At 38.5% G+C, this 15,268-nt stretch overlaps 1 protein-coding gene across 1 annotated transcript in view; it reads right to left on the bottom strand.

Annotated features, from left to right (window-relative positions):
* The window catches only part of SNTG1 (syntrophin gamma 1), a 1,301,402-nt gene that overhangs the window by 452,811 nt on the left and 833,323 nt on the right, over positions 1 to 15,268 (bottom strand). The window contains exon 5 of the mRNA XM_049854568.1: positions 3,483 to 3,539. Coding sequence (XP_049710525.1) covers positions 3,483 to 3,539 — 57 coding nt within the window. The remainder of the gene's footprint in view (positions 1 to 3,482; positions 3,540 to 15,268) is intronic.

The raw sequence follows: 15,268 nt of genomic DNA, 5'->3' as shown, positions 1-15,268 counted from the left end.
TTGCTTTATCTCTGTGTTCCTTGGCTTGTTCTGCATATTGTCTCATTTCCTTCCTGATATCTTGAAGGGTTCTATATATTAAATTTTGTATTCTGCATCTGGTAATTCCAGGAATGCACTTTCATCTAAAAGATCCCTGGATTCTTTGTTTTGAGAGCCTGTTGAGGTGATCATGGCCTGTTTCTTTATGTGACTTGATATTGAGTGTTGTCTCTGAGCCATCTACAAGTTATTGTATTAGTTTATGCTTGCTTACTGTGTCGTAGCTGCTTCCTTTGTTTTGTTTTGGTATACCCCTATGCGTTGCTTGAGTGAGCTAGCTTGATTATTTTTGCCTTTGGAGCTCTGGTGTCCTGTCCCCAGCTGGCTAGAGCTGTTATCAGGTATATCAGTCTAAGAGTCCATCCAGTTTTCTTGTATGAATTCAGCTCAGGTTTCCACGTAGCTGATATCAAGTGTGTAGTACAGATTCTGTCCTACAGTCTTAAAGGGGCAGGGGTGATTGGCATATATACCGATAGCTGCTTGCTGCAGGGGGTCACGCTCTGAACAATGCAGGGGGCTGAGGACCAACCCCCAAGTGTCTCTGAGGAAAACGCATCTCTGTCCCCTAGAGTGTGCTGGTGGGTGGGCTCTGCAGAGGGACCGTGGGCACCCAAAGTTTTTGTCACCAGGACTGGGAGGTACCAGTTATCCCTGGGCCCCTGTCGCGGGTGTCTGGGCGACCCATGTGGAGCCACCAGTCTTTAGGTCCCTGTTGTGGGTAGCTGAGGACCTTGTTTAATAGGCAAAGCAATGTCAAATGTCATACACCCACCTCTCCACTGCACCGCCGAAATGGTTGGAGTTTGCCAAAAAGGGCGTATTCTCCCAAAATAGGCCCACACAAGTCCATGCAGAAGGGAAAGGTGCTCAAGGTCCACAGATGATTTATGCCTGGACAGGAGCCGCTTCTGTCATGAGCTCCCCCAGTTAACGGAGCTAGCAAATTATCTTTTCCTCCCAGTTGCAAATTTTTTCCTTCCCCAAGGCTGGGAGGATGGCTCCAGGTGCTCACCAGGGTCTATCTCAGGCCTAGGGATTCAGCCACTGAAGCTGGCTTGGGAGTGGGCGGGGGGGACATGGTAAGATATAGGCAAGTACTTAGCTTTTGCCAAGAGCACCGTTTTCCTCAGGTTCTGGAGGTGTGAGTGGGCTGTGTGTTTGGCTGCTTCTCCCTGAGGAAACTGCGGCTCAACGCTAGGACCAGCCCGCTGCTGCCGCCACCACCGCCAATCTGGGAATGGTGCCTGAGGGCTCCCCGCGACTCAGGTACGGTACCTCCTCTCCACTTCTGAAGGGTCTCTTCCTTCCCCTGCCCCTCAGTTCGTTGTCTAAGTTTGCCTTTGATGCTCAGGGCTCCCAGCTTGTCACAAATATACTCGTTCCACTTGTTTTTTTGGGTCTTTGTTGTAAAGAGGGCTCCACCAAAGCGTCTGTCTATTCTGCCATCTTGGCTCCGCCTGGAGAGTGGGATTTGATAGTGCATTTTTCACCAAAATTAAAATTAAAATAATAACACTATCTAAAACACATAAAGAGAATGAAAGACAGAAATCAAGGCTCAGAGGTGAGTACTGAGAAAGTCAAGATGAAAAGCCCTAAAAGAAAAGAAACTGGGACAAATAGGTACTATTGTCTTTTTTTTTTTTTTTTGGTCAAACTGCCTGTTGTATGAACCAATCACAGTACAAACATTACTTTTTGGCTAACATTTTCGTTGAATACAAACATTTTTAATTCACAAAATTACTTTGGTATGTGTAGAAGAGCCTATTTTGGATTGAAATAATGGAAATAAGCTGAAAATATTCATTCGCTGAGATTCTTGATGCTTTAGAAATGGTTTAGGTTTAATTCTGCAGTATTTCAATCAAAATGAGCAAATAAACAAAAATGATATTATTGGGTTTCAATTATAAATGCAAATAGCAAAAGCATAAAGGGTATTTCCTGCTGGCACAAAAATAATATAGTTCCACCACCAAAAATATGTAAATGCCAAAAACCAACCAAACCCAGTGCCATTGAGTCGACTCTGACTCATAGCAACCCTATAGGACGGAGTAGAACTGCCCCATGGAGTTTCCAAGGAGCACCTGGCAGGTTCGAACTGCTGACCCTTTGGGTAGCAGCTGTAGCACTTAACCACTAAGCCACCAGGGTTTTCCAGGTAAGTGCCAGGGTACATAAAAATGCTTTTCTTAAATGAAGTCAATTCTCACTATTGGATTTTACTTATACTATTTTGTGTTCTCTGTTCATGGACTTTCCAGTGGTTCCTTTACATTCTTCGCAACCTCAATAAATACCCTGGCCAAAAACAAAACAAAGAAACAACCAGCCGCAAAAACAAATTTTTTTTTTAAATTGAATAATAGCATTCCCTCTTCTGCATGCCTCTCTAGTTATAGTCAATAAAAAGATAAAGTGAAACCACAAAATACATTTTAAAACTATAGTTTCCATAGGGTAATATTCTTATCTGTGACAATGCAAGGCTACTAAGCATTGATCTCTTTTCTGAGTCATTTCATAAAGGCAGCTAGAACTAACACAAGAATTTAGAGTTCCATCATGTATACACAACTTGGGCCATGTTAAAATTTCATAAAATACACAGCTAAGATGTATAATTGATTTTTACCCTAAAAAGTAAAATACCTAACCCAAGCATCAAGGTAAAGTTCAATTTTATTGACCTATGCATAGATGTAGGTTTGTAAAGAGTTCAACTTATTTGCTGAACTCTTGCATTTGTATCTAATAATTTCCATTCTCTTTAAACGTCTCTTTTGTTTCCAGGATGATAAGTTGCAGATGTTGTACAACTTTAATAGTCAACAATATATAGGAATAAGAGCCACTTAAGACAGCACTGGGTGGATGGGTTTTTAAGATGTATTAATGGATGGAAATGAATATAGTCATTAAAATAAATGAAATGCTAAGATTTTAGCTTATCCTATATGCTTGCATTGTTACATGAAATTTTACTGATTTCTTAAATAAAAATGAAAATTAAACAAAAGAAAAAGGAATAGAGCACTAATGCTTTACTTACTACCATTTCTTTTCTGTCTAAAACTTGTTCTCCCTTCACCCACTGGCAGGTGAACGTTTCCGGCACTGGTTGATTAGAGAAGATATGCACAATACAACACCAAATTCAATACTTCAGATGAAGCCATGTGAAGAAAATCAGTGAGCTGTATGCAATTCCTGGTAAGATAAAAGCCCCAAATACTTTTCTTTTTTTTTTTTTAATCCTTAAATCATATGGTAAGAGTTGGCAAGAATCTGTGAGAAACTTTCTAATTTACATCCCAGACCAAATATTAAGGAGTTTGATATAGCCATTCTTGTCTAGTCATTAATCAGCAAACATACAGTACACAAAGTGCAGCATGACCTTCATAATCACATACTGAAAGAGAGGCTACCTTTATGCTTAATCCAAATCCTCCTACAGTTTGTCTTCTAATCGTCACCGTTCTTTCCTGAAAGACAGGATTTTAAAAGTGGTTAGTATCTCCCAATACTGTACTAACATCCCATTTGCCTCATCTGGACTTTTTGTTCTTCAAAACAAAGTATTTTGAGAGAGCATACCAAAAACCCAAAGCAAACCCACTGCCATCGAGTCAATTCCAACTTATAGTGACCTTATAGGACAGACTAGAACAGGTCCATAGAGTTTCCAAGGAGCATATGGTGGATTCGAACTGCTGACCTCTTGGAGACAGCATAGAGACTTCAAGTATTTTAATAAATGGAGTACGTTATAATTTTTTAATCAAAGGTTAAAACTCTTTCGTCAAAATAAAAGAGACTGTATGTTATTAAACTCCTAAACTCTGAAAAATTAAGTTCTTTTCAACTCTTTTTTGGATGTATTTTCCACATTTTCGCATTTTATATTCATGTTGTGTAAAAAATTACTCGTTTTTGGCTACATAAAAGCAATTCATGTCAATGTTAAATAGTGTCTTTGTTAAAGGAGGCCTTATATCCACCACTACAAAATCATATTGCCTGTGGAAACTGGAGAGCTGAGCTGTGAGGCCGTGATGCCCCAGCATATGATTCATGTGTTTATACAACTGAAAATGTAAGTATGCTTGGTCAACATAATTGCTTATTTGAAAGAGAACAGATTGCACACCTGAGTAATAATGACAATGGAATTATCTATGTTGAATATCAATTCCTTTTTTTCCTTCCATAATGGAAATAATAATTGAATGATTGGCTTATTAAAATTAAAAATCACAAAGATGGTGTATCATCAAAAAGAGCTACTTTAGAACAAATCCTTTAATTTCCAATTTAAAAAGTCACATATAGCTCTGCTTTAAGGCAATCGTCTCTAGGTACTGAGTACTCTGGAGGCATGCTGAAAATTTGTATGCTTTTATTTATAATCTGTTCATTTACATAAACCTGCTTGAATCTTGCCTTCCCATGTCCATAGCCATTGAGACACCTACCCTTCTTCCCCTGTTTCTCTCCCTGTATTTGGGATATTTATTACTGATAAATATCAGGTTTTTATTTGTACAGATACATACAGAACTAGATCCCTGTATCTCCCCAACGGTCCAATTTATTTGGTTACATTATCCTTTCCAAATTTAAATACGCCTGTCTTTCTCAATAATGTATTTTTCCCTCACTTGATTAACATAATTTTATCATCATATCCCTGGTTCTACAGGAACTGTGTGGAACAACAATATTAGTTAAAAAGAAAAACTAAGAAATTCTAAAAAACTTGTGCTTCTGATGCCTCTTGCTAAATACACTAAAACAGGTTAAAAACTCATCATTTTGCAAGAGTACAAGCTTCTTCATTTAGTCAAGTATTTAGTTTTCATAAACAAAAATACAATACTGTGATACCAAAAGTGAGATACATTAGCAGAGTTATCTTGAATTTAGAAACAAATGTTTCTGGCTGGAGATTGGAATACAGTTATTAAAAATACATTAGTTTAAATGAGTAGCATTCAATAATATAAATTTCCTTTATTTTGACAATCTTCAAGTAATTTTAGCTATTTAAAAAATACCAATTTTACTCATAACCTGCTATCAAATCATGTTTTCAAGCCAACATTAAAATTATATTTATATACAAATTTACATATATAATTTATATAAAGCATATTAAAATATAAAACAAAATATCCTTATTGAAAATGTCATGATCTCTATTTTCTTTTAATTTTTAAACTTACTACTGTAGCCCCCCTCAATTGCTGCAGCCACAAGTCTGAGAATATGCAGTATTTTAGAATTAATACTATAAATCCTACGCATATAAATATACCTCCACGTACAAAAGCAAAAAGAAAGATGAAAACATGCATTATCCATATGTATTATATAAACTCTAATGTAAAATACACTAAATATTTATTGGAAATTACCTTCACTGAAAAGCAACAAATGTACAAGACAATAGCAATATGATAAATTAAGAAATATTCGATTACTTTCCATTAAATGATTCATTAAAGTAAGGCTTACATTGCAAACAATATTGGAATTGAAGTCAAAGATGTATCAATGAGTCAAATATCCACAACATAATATGTTTGGCAAATTACTTAGGCTCTTTGTTTTGAGAATTAATGTTTGTAGAAACTTAATGAATATTAAAGCACACACAATCTGTGATTCTAGACAGGGCTTCTTACATAATAACCAAAAAAACAAACCAGTTGCAATCTAGTCAAGGGGCTTCTGACTCATAAAGAGTCTGTAGGACAGAGTAGAGCTGCCCTACAGGGTTTCCAAGGCTGTAATCCTTAATGAAGCAGACAGCCACATCTTTCTCCTGTGGAGCGGTTGGTAGGTTCAAACCGCTGACCTCTGGGTTAGCAGCCAGCCAAGCTCTTAGCCACTGAGCCACCAGGGCTCCTTCCTCTTACACAATAAGCACTGAAATACTTAATTTTTATGCACCTCATATGTAAATATTTATACCATAGAGTAGCTCAAATATGGGAAGACTCAAGACTCTGAGATAGGTGAATTAAATGGTGATCTTTATTTCTTGAAAACATACAGGCAAAATGCTTTCACAGAACTGCCTGTCAAGCTAAAGTAACTTCCTTGGATGGCCAGAATCATTCCCTTAATTCCTTTTATTTAGTGAATGAATACATTATTCTTTCGAAAAGCATCAAAACCAGTGATGCATTCATCTCAGGCAACCCATATCAGCTATCTCTAATAAAGATTTCAGTCTGTCAGAGAAAATGCTTTTTAATTAGCAAATACCATCACTGAATGTCCTAGACGATCTTACATAGCAACCACTAGCTGGGGGGACCACTTGGTCAATGAGTTTTGTTTCAGTAGCTAAGCGTGTACCTGAGAGGAACGGAAAGCCCATCTGTCTTCTCAAAGGTCTTTGAAATGTATTAAGCATTCTGTATCTGTCTGTTTCCAATGTTTGATGAAGAAAATGAAAAATATTTAGAACATGTTCTAAATCAAATAGAAAATTGCTGATACAGGGAGGCGTTTAGACAGACTAAGTAGTCAGCAGAAATTGTTGAAAACCTCAGGAACAGCACTTATGTTAATGTTTTTAAAGCACATGGACACACACACATGCATGTGCAAAGCCCAGCTCAGCACTTCTATGCTATTACTTCATTAGGTTACTTTTAAGAAAGTTAGGAGAGGAGGGCAAAACAAATCATGTTTTAAAACCTAGATTTTAATTTGGCCAATGCGGGCAGCAGAGAGCAGAAAAGGGCAAGTTCTTAGTACGGCACCTGCTGATATTCCTCCAGTGATTTCTACATCTGTATGAGCGATGCCACTCTCTCCTCTTTTCACGTCTCCACATCTAGTTTTTTTCTCCCATCCCCCAAATAAAAGATTAATAAAAATCAGCAGTGTTAATGACGTGTTTTTCTCTCTCACTTCATAAATCAGAGAATACCTGGAAGCTGATCCACAATTATATTTAGTTAATACATCTTGGGTGTTATAAAAACTGTTGCCTAGTAACAAATCACCATCCTTTGGGAAAGCAAGGTCTATTCAGTTATTTTTAAAACACAAAATCCAGACTGGTGCTCCTACATACTCACATGTAAAATGTCTCTTTAGCCTTCATATTCTTTACAGAATGCAAAGGATGGGCCCAAGGTTAATATTGGCTTGTATAAAAACTTGCTGCACACCTAATCAGTACCAGTATTATGAAGAAAGCTTGTTTTCAATGCTTTGTGCATTTTATATAAAATAAATAGTTATTCCCTCTTGCCCACCAGAATATAATACACATTATGTTTGAAATAGCATATATGTGTCTGAATTATAAAAGAACATACATATGTATATATATAATATATTATATACATCAAACCAGAAATGTTGACATCATGTATTCCTAATACAGACTTTTTTTTAAGCTATGGATGTGAAAGAGGAGGAGGTGTGGGAACAGTACAAACCCTGGACTGTTATCAATTATCAATTACCAAATGGAGGATGGTTTGCATTGACTTTCTGCAACTGAAACAGTGAAGTTATGTAGCAGAAATGTCATTAGCTCTTCTTGACAATTCAGAAAGAGTAAAAAAAACTTGGAAATGAATAATAATAAAGATGATAGCTTCTAGTTACAAAAATCCATAATGTGCGTGCTCAGAGCACTCATAGCACTCTGTCACTCACTTTTTTTTCTCCTCTAGGTTTCTGAGGGCTGAACCTGTGGCTTGTCCACAGCAGTGTCTCAAGCATTTAGCACAGCACTTACATTAGTTATGAATTAATTTATGACATGCATAAATAGATTTTTTTCAATAGTATTCCCAAGTTATCATCATAACAGCCCACTGGCATAGGCAATAGTAAACAAATTGTATGAATGAGAAGCTGAAATAAAAAGGGGTTAAATTAACTTGCCCAAGATCCAAATCATGACTTAAATCTGCTGTTTCTATCATACCAGACATAAGAAGAAATGAACAGAGGCGGGGCCAAGATGGCGGACTAGGTGGACGCTACCGCGGATCCCTCTTGCAACAAAGACTCGGAAAAACAAGTGAATCGATCACATACATAACAATCTACGAACTCTGAACAACAAACACAGACTTAGAGACAGAGAACGAACAAATACGGGCAGACAGCGATCGTTTTCAGAACTAAGAGCCGGTGTACCAGGCAGGTGACCTTCGGAGCCCGGGCTGGGGCAGAGCCCAGGGGGGCAGATGGCACAGACAAGGGGCCCAGCCCTACTCCCCCCAACCCATCCCGGGAGGGAGTCTAGCTGGTTGGCGCAGGCGGCGTAGCAGCGCAGCCGGCGGGAGAAGCACCCAGGAGGCAGTGACTGATCTTGGAGCGGGGAGAGCAGCATCCCAGCCGGGGAGCCGTCCCGCCGGGACTTTGGTGGGAAGCGGGCGAGACGCGAGCGTGGGGATCAGCTATATTTCCCTAAAGCGACCCCGGGGGGGCGCCCAGATGTTCGTGAGGGCAACGCCCACTCAGTTCGCACGAGCGGTGAGGCGCACCGGAGGGAGAAATCCCCGGGAGGAAGTGACGGGTCTTGGAGCGGGGACAGCAGCGTCCCAGCCGGGGAGCCGGCCCGCTGGGATCTTGGCGAGAGCCGGCGGGGTGTGAGCGCATGCCCCTGAATAGACCCCGGGGGCGGGCCCAGCTGTTCGTGAGGGCCACGCCCACCCAGTTCGCGCGAGCATGCGGCGCACTGGACGGAGAAATCCCCGGGAGGAAGTGACTGATCTTGGAGCGGGGAGAGTAGCGTCCCAGCCGGGGAGCCGTCCTGCCGGGATTCTGGCGGACGGGGGTGGAGCGTGAATGTGGGGATCAGCTCTATATTCTGTGGTGCTACACGCCTAGCTCTCTGATCCCTCCCCGACCCTCCCCAGGCGGCTCCATTAACATCCGAATATCCTGAGCCAGACGAAGAATTCAGATAGGGATCTGACTGCATTTTTTTTAGCTGATTACCTGGAAAATCTAGTTTCCCAGTGATGGCTCGGAGACAGCAGTCCATATCAAACCACATAAAGAAACAGACCATGACAGCTTCTCCAACCCCCCAAACAAAAGAATCAAAATCTTTCCCAAATGAAGATACAATCCTGGAATTATCAGATACAGAACATAAAAAACTAATTTACAGAATGCTTAAAGATATCACAAATGAAATTAGGCTAACTGCAGAAAAAGCCAAGGAACACACGGATAAAACTGTTGAAGAACTCAAAAAGGTTATTCAAGAACATAGCGGAAAAATTAATAAGTTGCAAAAATCCATAGAGAGACAGCATGTAGAAATCCAAAAGATTAACAATAAAATTACAGAATTAGACAACACAATAGAAAAGTCAGAGGAGCAGACTCGAGCAATTAGAATGTAGACTGGGATTTCTGGAGGACCAGGGAATCAACTCCAACATAGCTGAAAAAAAATCAGATAAAAGAATTTTAAAAAATGAAGAAACCCTAAGAATCATGTGGGACTCTATCAAGAAGGATAACTTGCGGGTGATTGGAGTCCCAGAACAGGGAGGGGGGACAGAAAACACAGAGAAAATAGTTGAAGAACTCCTGACACAAAACTTCCCTGACATCATGAAAGACGAAAGGATATCTATCCAAGATGCTCATCGAACCCCATTTAAGATTGATCCAAAAAGAAAAACACCAAGACATATTATCATCAAACTTGCCCAAACCAAAGACAAACAGAAAATTTGAAAAGCAGCCAGGGAGAAAAGAAAGGTTTCCTTCAAGGGAGAATCAATAAGAATAAGTTCAGATTTACTCAGCAGAAACCATGCAAGCAAGAAGGGAATGGGACGACGTATACAGAGCACTGAAGGAGAAAAACTGCCAACTAAGGATCATATATCCAGCAAAACTCTCTCTGAAATATGAAGGAGAAATTAAGATATTTACAGATAAACATAAGTTTAGAGAATTTGCAAAAACTAAACCAAGACTGCAAGAAATGCTTAAGCAGACCGTTTGGCCTGATGACCAATAATATCAGGTACCAGCACAATACAAGGTCACAAAACAGAACGTCCTGATATCAACGCAACTCAAATAGGGAAAGCACAAAAACAAAGTAAGATTAATTCTAAAAAATAAACAAATAAACAAAATAAAACACATAACTGGAAATCAATAGATAAACGATCACAATAATCAAAAAGAGGGACTAAATATAGAAGGCATTGAACTGCCAGATGGAGAGTGATACAAGGCGATATAGAAGGATACATTAGGTTTTTACTTAGAAAAATAGGGGTAAATAATAAGGTAACCACAAAAAGGAATATCAATTCCATAACTCAAGAAAAAAGCCAAGAAAAACGTAACGACTCAACAAACATAAAGTTAAACATTATGAAAATGAGGATCTCACAATCTACTAAGAAAAACGTCTCAGCACAAAAAAGTATGTGGAAAAATGAAATGGCCAACAACACACATGGAAAGGCATCAAAATGACAGCACTAAAAACTTATTTATCTATAATTACGCTGAATGTAAATGGACTAAATGCACCAATAAAGAGACAGAGAGTCATGGACTGGATAAAGAAACACGATCCATCTATATGCTGCCTACAAGAGACACACCTTAGACTTAGAGACACAAACAAACTAAAACTCAAAGGATGGAAAAAAATATATCAAGCAAATAATAAGCAAAAAAGGAGTAGCAATATTAATTTCTGACAAAATAGACTTTAGACTTAAATCCGCCACAAAGGATAAAGAAGGACACTATATAATGATAAAAGGGACAATTGATCAGGAAGATATAACCATATTAAATATTTACGCACCCAATGACAGGGCTGCAAGATACATAAATCAAATTTTAACAGAATTGAAAAGCGAGATAGACACCTCCACATTTATAGTAGGAGACTTCAACACACCACTTTCGGAGGACAGGACATCCAGTAAGAAGCTCAATAGAGACAAGGAGGACCTACTTACAACAATCAACCAACTTGACCTCATAGACTTATACAGAACTCTCCACCCAACTGCTGCAAAATATACTTTTTTTTCTAGTGCACATGGAACATTCTCTAGAATAGACCACATATTAGGTCACAAAACAAATCTTTCCAGAATCCAAAACATCGAAATATTACAAAGCATCTTCTCAGACCACAAGGCAATGAAGCTAGAAATCAATAACAGAAAAACTAGGGAAAAGAAATCAAATACATGGAAAATGAACAATACCCTACTGAAAAAAGACTGGGTTATAGAAGACATCAAGGAGGGAATAAGGAAATTCTTAGAAAGCAACGAGAATGAAAATACTTCCTATCAAAACCTCTGGGACACAGCAAAAGCAGTGCTCAGGGGCCAATTTATATCGATAAACGCACACATACAAAAAGAAGAAAGAGCCAAAATCAGAGAACTGTCCCGACAACTTGAACAAATAGAAAGTGAGCAACAAAAGAACCCATCAGGCACCAGAAGAAAACAAATAATAAAAATTAGAGCTGAACTAAATGAATTAGACAACAGAAAAACAATTGAAAAAATTAACAAAGCCAAAAGCTGGTTTTTTGAAAAAATTAACAAAATTGATAAACCATTGGCCAGACTGACTAAAGAAAAACAGGAAAGGAAACAAATAACCCGAATAAGAAACGAGAAGGACCACATCACAACAGAGCCAAATGAAATTAAAAGAATCATTTCAGATTACTACGTAAAATTGTACTCTAACAAATTTGAAAACCTAGAAGAAATGGATAAATTCTTGGAAAAATACTACCTACCTAAACTAACACATTCAGAAGTAGAACAACTAAATAGACCCATAACAAAAAAAGAGATTAAAATGGTAATCAAAAAACTTCCAACAAAAAAAAGTCCTCGCCCAGACGGCTTCACCGCAGAGTTCTACCAAACCTTCAGAGAAGACTTAACACCATTACTACTGAAGGTATTTCAAAGCATAGAAAAAGACGGAATACTACCCAGCTCATTCTATGAAGCTACCATCTCCCTGATACCAAAACCAGGTAAAGACATTACAAAAAAAGAAAATTTTAGACCTATATCCCTCATGAACATAGATGCAAAAATCCTCAACAAAATTCTAGCCAATAGAATCCAACAACACATCAAAAAAATAATTCACCCTGATCACGTGGGATTTATACCAGGTATGCAAGGCTGGTTTAATATCAGAAAAACCATTAACGTAATCCATCACATAAATAAAACAAAAGATAAAAACCACATGATCTCATCAATAGATGCAGAAAAGGCATTTGACAAAGTTCAACACCCATTTATGATAAAAAACTCTTACCAAAATAGGAATTGAAGGAAAATTCCTCAACATAATAAAGGGCATCTATGCATCAAGTAAGCCCCCAGAACAATTACAAACCTCATCAAAGGAGAAAAAAAAAAAAAAAGGAGAGGGCGACCCCAAATTGATTTTGTTTCCTCCATCCTTGCAAAATGGAGGCTCAAAATAGAAATTGAGTTATTTTTAGAAGTAATATACTATTCTTGTGTCTGCAGTAATGAAATATTTTATTTTTCTTAATTCGAATTTTTTTTCTTTAAAATTTAGTGCATAGTATACACTTAAAGCATGCCACTAGCCATATTTCGGTTGGCCAAAAGACACATGCAGCTAGTGGCTACCATATTAGACAGTGTAGTTCTAGACCCTCAGCTCTTCCATTTCATCCCTTCTCAGAGCCATCGGTCCAGTCACAATAGCCCTGCCTTGACTGATCTCAGAGTGAGTTAAGAAAATGCTTATTGTGTAGGGGTGCAGTTTCCGATGCCGAAAGCCTGGAAGGAGGCTGAGGCAAAGAAGTAAAAAAATTCTCTTCAGAGTCAGTGGAGAGATGAGGAGGACAAAAGATCTCATGGGTTGACCATTTGTAGGAAATTTGAATAATTCAGGTCTAAGTCAAGGTCAGTGCATATGACCATTCCAGGAAAACCTGGCCTATGAGCTAATTATAAAATCTAAAGCTAGCAACATTTCCCAGCCATTACTCATTTTAATCATTTTCAACTAAACAATGAATAGAATAGAAAAAAATGTTATTAAAATGATTTATAATTCATCAAGAATGATAAATAGAATGACTTGCTGTTCACATGTTTCTAAGAGAAATACCCATAATTTATATATAACAGTACATATTTATAATTCATTTACCATCTATGGATAGCAATTTGAGGTTAGATGGTTTCCTCAGACACTGGTGCCTTCCAAAAACCCAGTGCCGTCGAGTTGATTCTGACTCATAGCGACCCTATAGGACTGAGTAGAATTGTCCCATAGAGTTTCCAAGGAGCGCCTGGCGGATTCGAACTGCTGACGCTTTGGTTAGCAGCCGTAGCACTTAATCACTGGTGCCTTAGGTTAAATAATCAGGCACTCTGTATCTCAGGATACTCTGGTAGTTCTGATGTCGGAACTGATTTGACAGTGTCTAACAACAACAACATGTACTTTCTCCCTGGGGGCAGTGGTGGCTCAGTGGTAGAATGCTTGCCTTCCATGTGGGAGACCCAGGTTCTATTCCTGATCGATGCACCTCATGCGCAGCCACCACACAGCTGTTGGTGGAGGACTGTGTGTTGTTACGATGCTGAACAGGTTTCATCAGGGCTTCCAGAATAAACAGACTAGGGAGAAAGGCTTGGTGATCTACTTCTGAAAATCAGCCAGTGAAAACCCTACAGATCACAATGGTCTGATCAGCAACCGATTATGAGGATGGGGCAGGACCAGGCAGTATTTCATTTCATCGTGCACGGGGTCATACTCAGATATAAAATCCCTAGAATCTTGCAAAGCAGACCAAATCTGGAAATGCAAAATGTAGGAATAAATGAAAAACCCCAGTGGTGGGTCCTTGGAGTTTTGAAGGCACTGCTGGTGATACCGCACCTATGAAGCCTAGAAAAACTCTACATTTCCATGGACTAGAAGTGCTAACAAAGATCTTTTTTTTTTTTTTTTTATGCAAAGCCAACAGCCAATATCACTCTAAATGGAGAGAACCTGAAAGCATTTCCCCTTAGAATGGGAACCAGACAAGGATGCCTTTTATCACCGCTCTTATTCAACATCGTACTTGAAGTCCTAGCCAGGGCAATTAGGCTAGACAAAGAAATAAAGGGTATCCAGATTGGCAAGGAGGAAGTAAAGCTATCACTATTTCCAGATGACATGATCGTATACATGGAAAACCCTAAGGAACCCTCCAGAAAACTACTGAAACTAATAGAAGAGTTTGGAAGAATCTCAGGTTATAAAATAAACATACAAAAATCACTTGGATTCCTCTACATCAACAAAAAGAACACCAAAGAGGAAATAACCAAATCAATACCATTCACAGTAGCCCCCAAGAAGATAAAATACTTAGGAATAAATCCTACCAAGGATGTAAAAGACCTATACAAAGAAAACTATAAAACTGTGCTACAAGAAATTCAAAAGGACATACTTAAGTGGAAGAACATACCCTGCTCATGGATAGGAAGACTTAACATAGTAAAAATGTCTATTCTACCAAAAGCCATCTATACATATAATGCACTTCCAATCCAAATACCAATGTCATATTTTAAGGGGATAGAGAAACAAATCACTAATTTCATATGGAAGGGAAAGAACCCCCGGATAAGCAAAGCATTACTGAAAAAGAAGAAGGAAGTGGGAGGCCTCACTCTACCTGATTTCAGAACCTATTATACAGCTACAGTAGTCAAAACAGCCTGGTACTGGTACAACCACAGGCACATAGACCAATGGAACAGAATTGAGAACCCAGATATAAATCCATCCATGTATGAGCAGCTGATATTTGACAAAGGACCAGTGTCAGTCAATTGGGGAAATGATAGTCTTTTTAACAAATGGTGCTGGCATAACTGGATATCCATTTGCAAAAAAATGAAACAGGACCCATACCTCACACCATGCACAAAAACTAACTCCAAGTGGATCAAAGACCTAAACATAAAGACTAAAACGATAAAGATCATGGAAGAAAAAATAGGGACAACCCTAGGAGCCCTAACACAGGGCATAAACAGAATACAAAACATTACCAAAAATGATGAAGAGAAACCAGATAACTGGGAGCTCCTAAAAATCAAACACCTATGCTCATCTAAAGACTTCACCAAAAGAGTAAAAAGACCACCTA

The sequence above is a fragment of the Elephas maximus genome, chromosome 15 (genome assembly GCF_024166365.1).
Source record: "Elephas maximus indicus isolate mEleMax1 chromosome 15, mEleMax1 primary haplotype, whole genome shotgun sequence".
In the NCBI taxonomy this organism is placed as follows: Eukaryota; Metazoa; Chordata; class Mammalia; order Proboscidea; family Elephantidae; genus Elephas; species Elephas maximus.
Note: the sequence above shows the minus strand (reverse complement) of the source record. Positions and strands in the feature narration are given on the sequence as shown.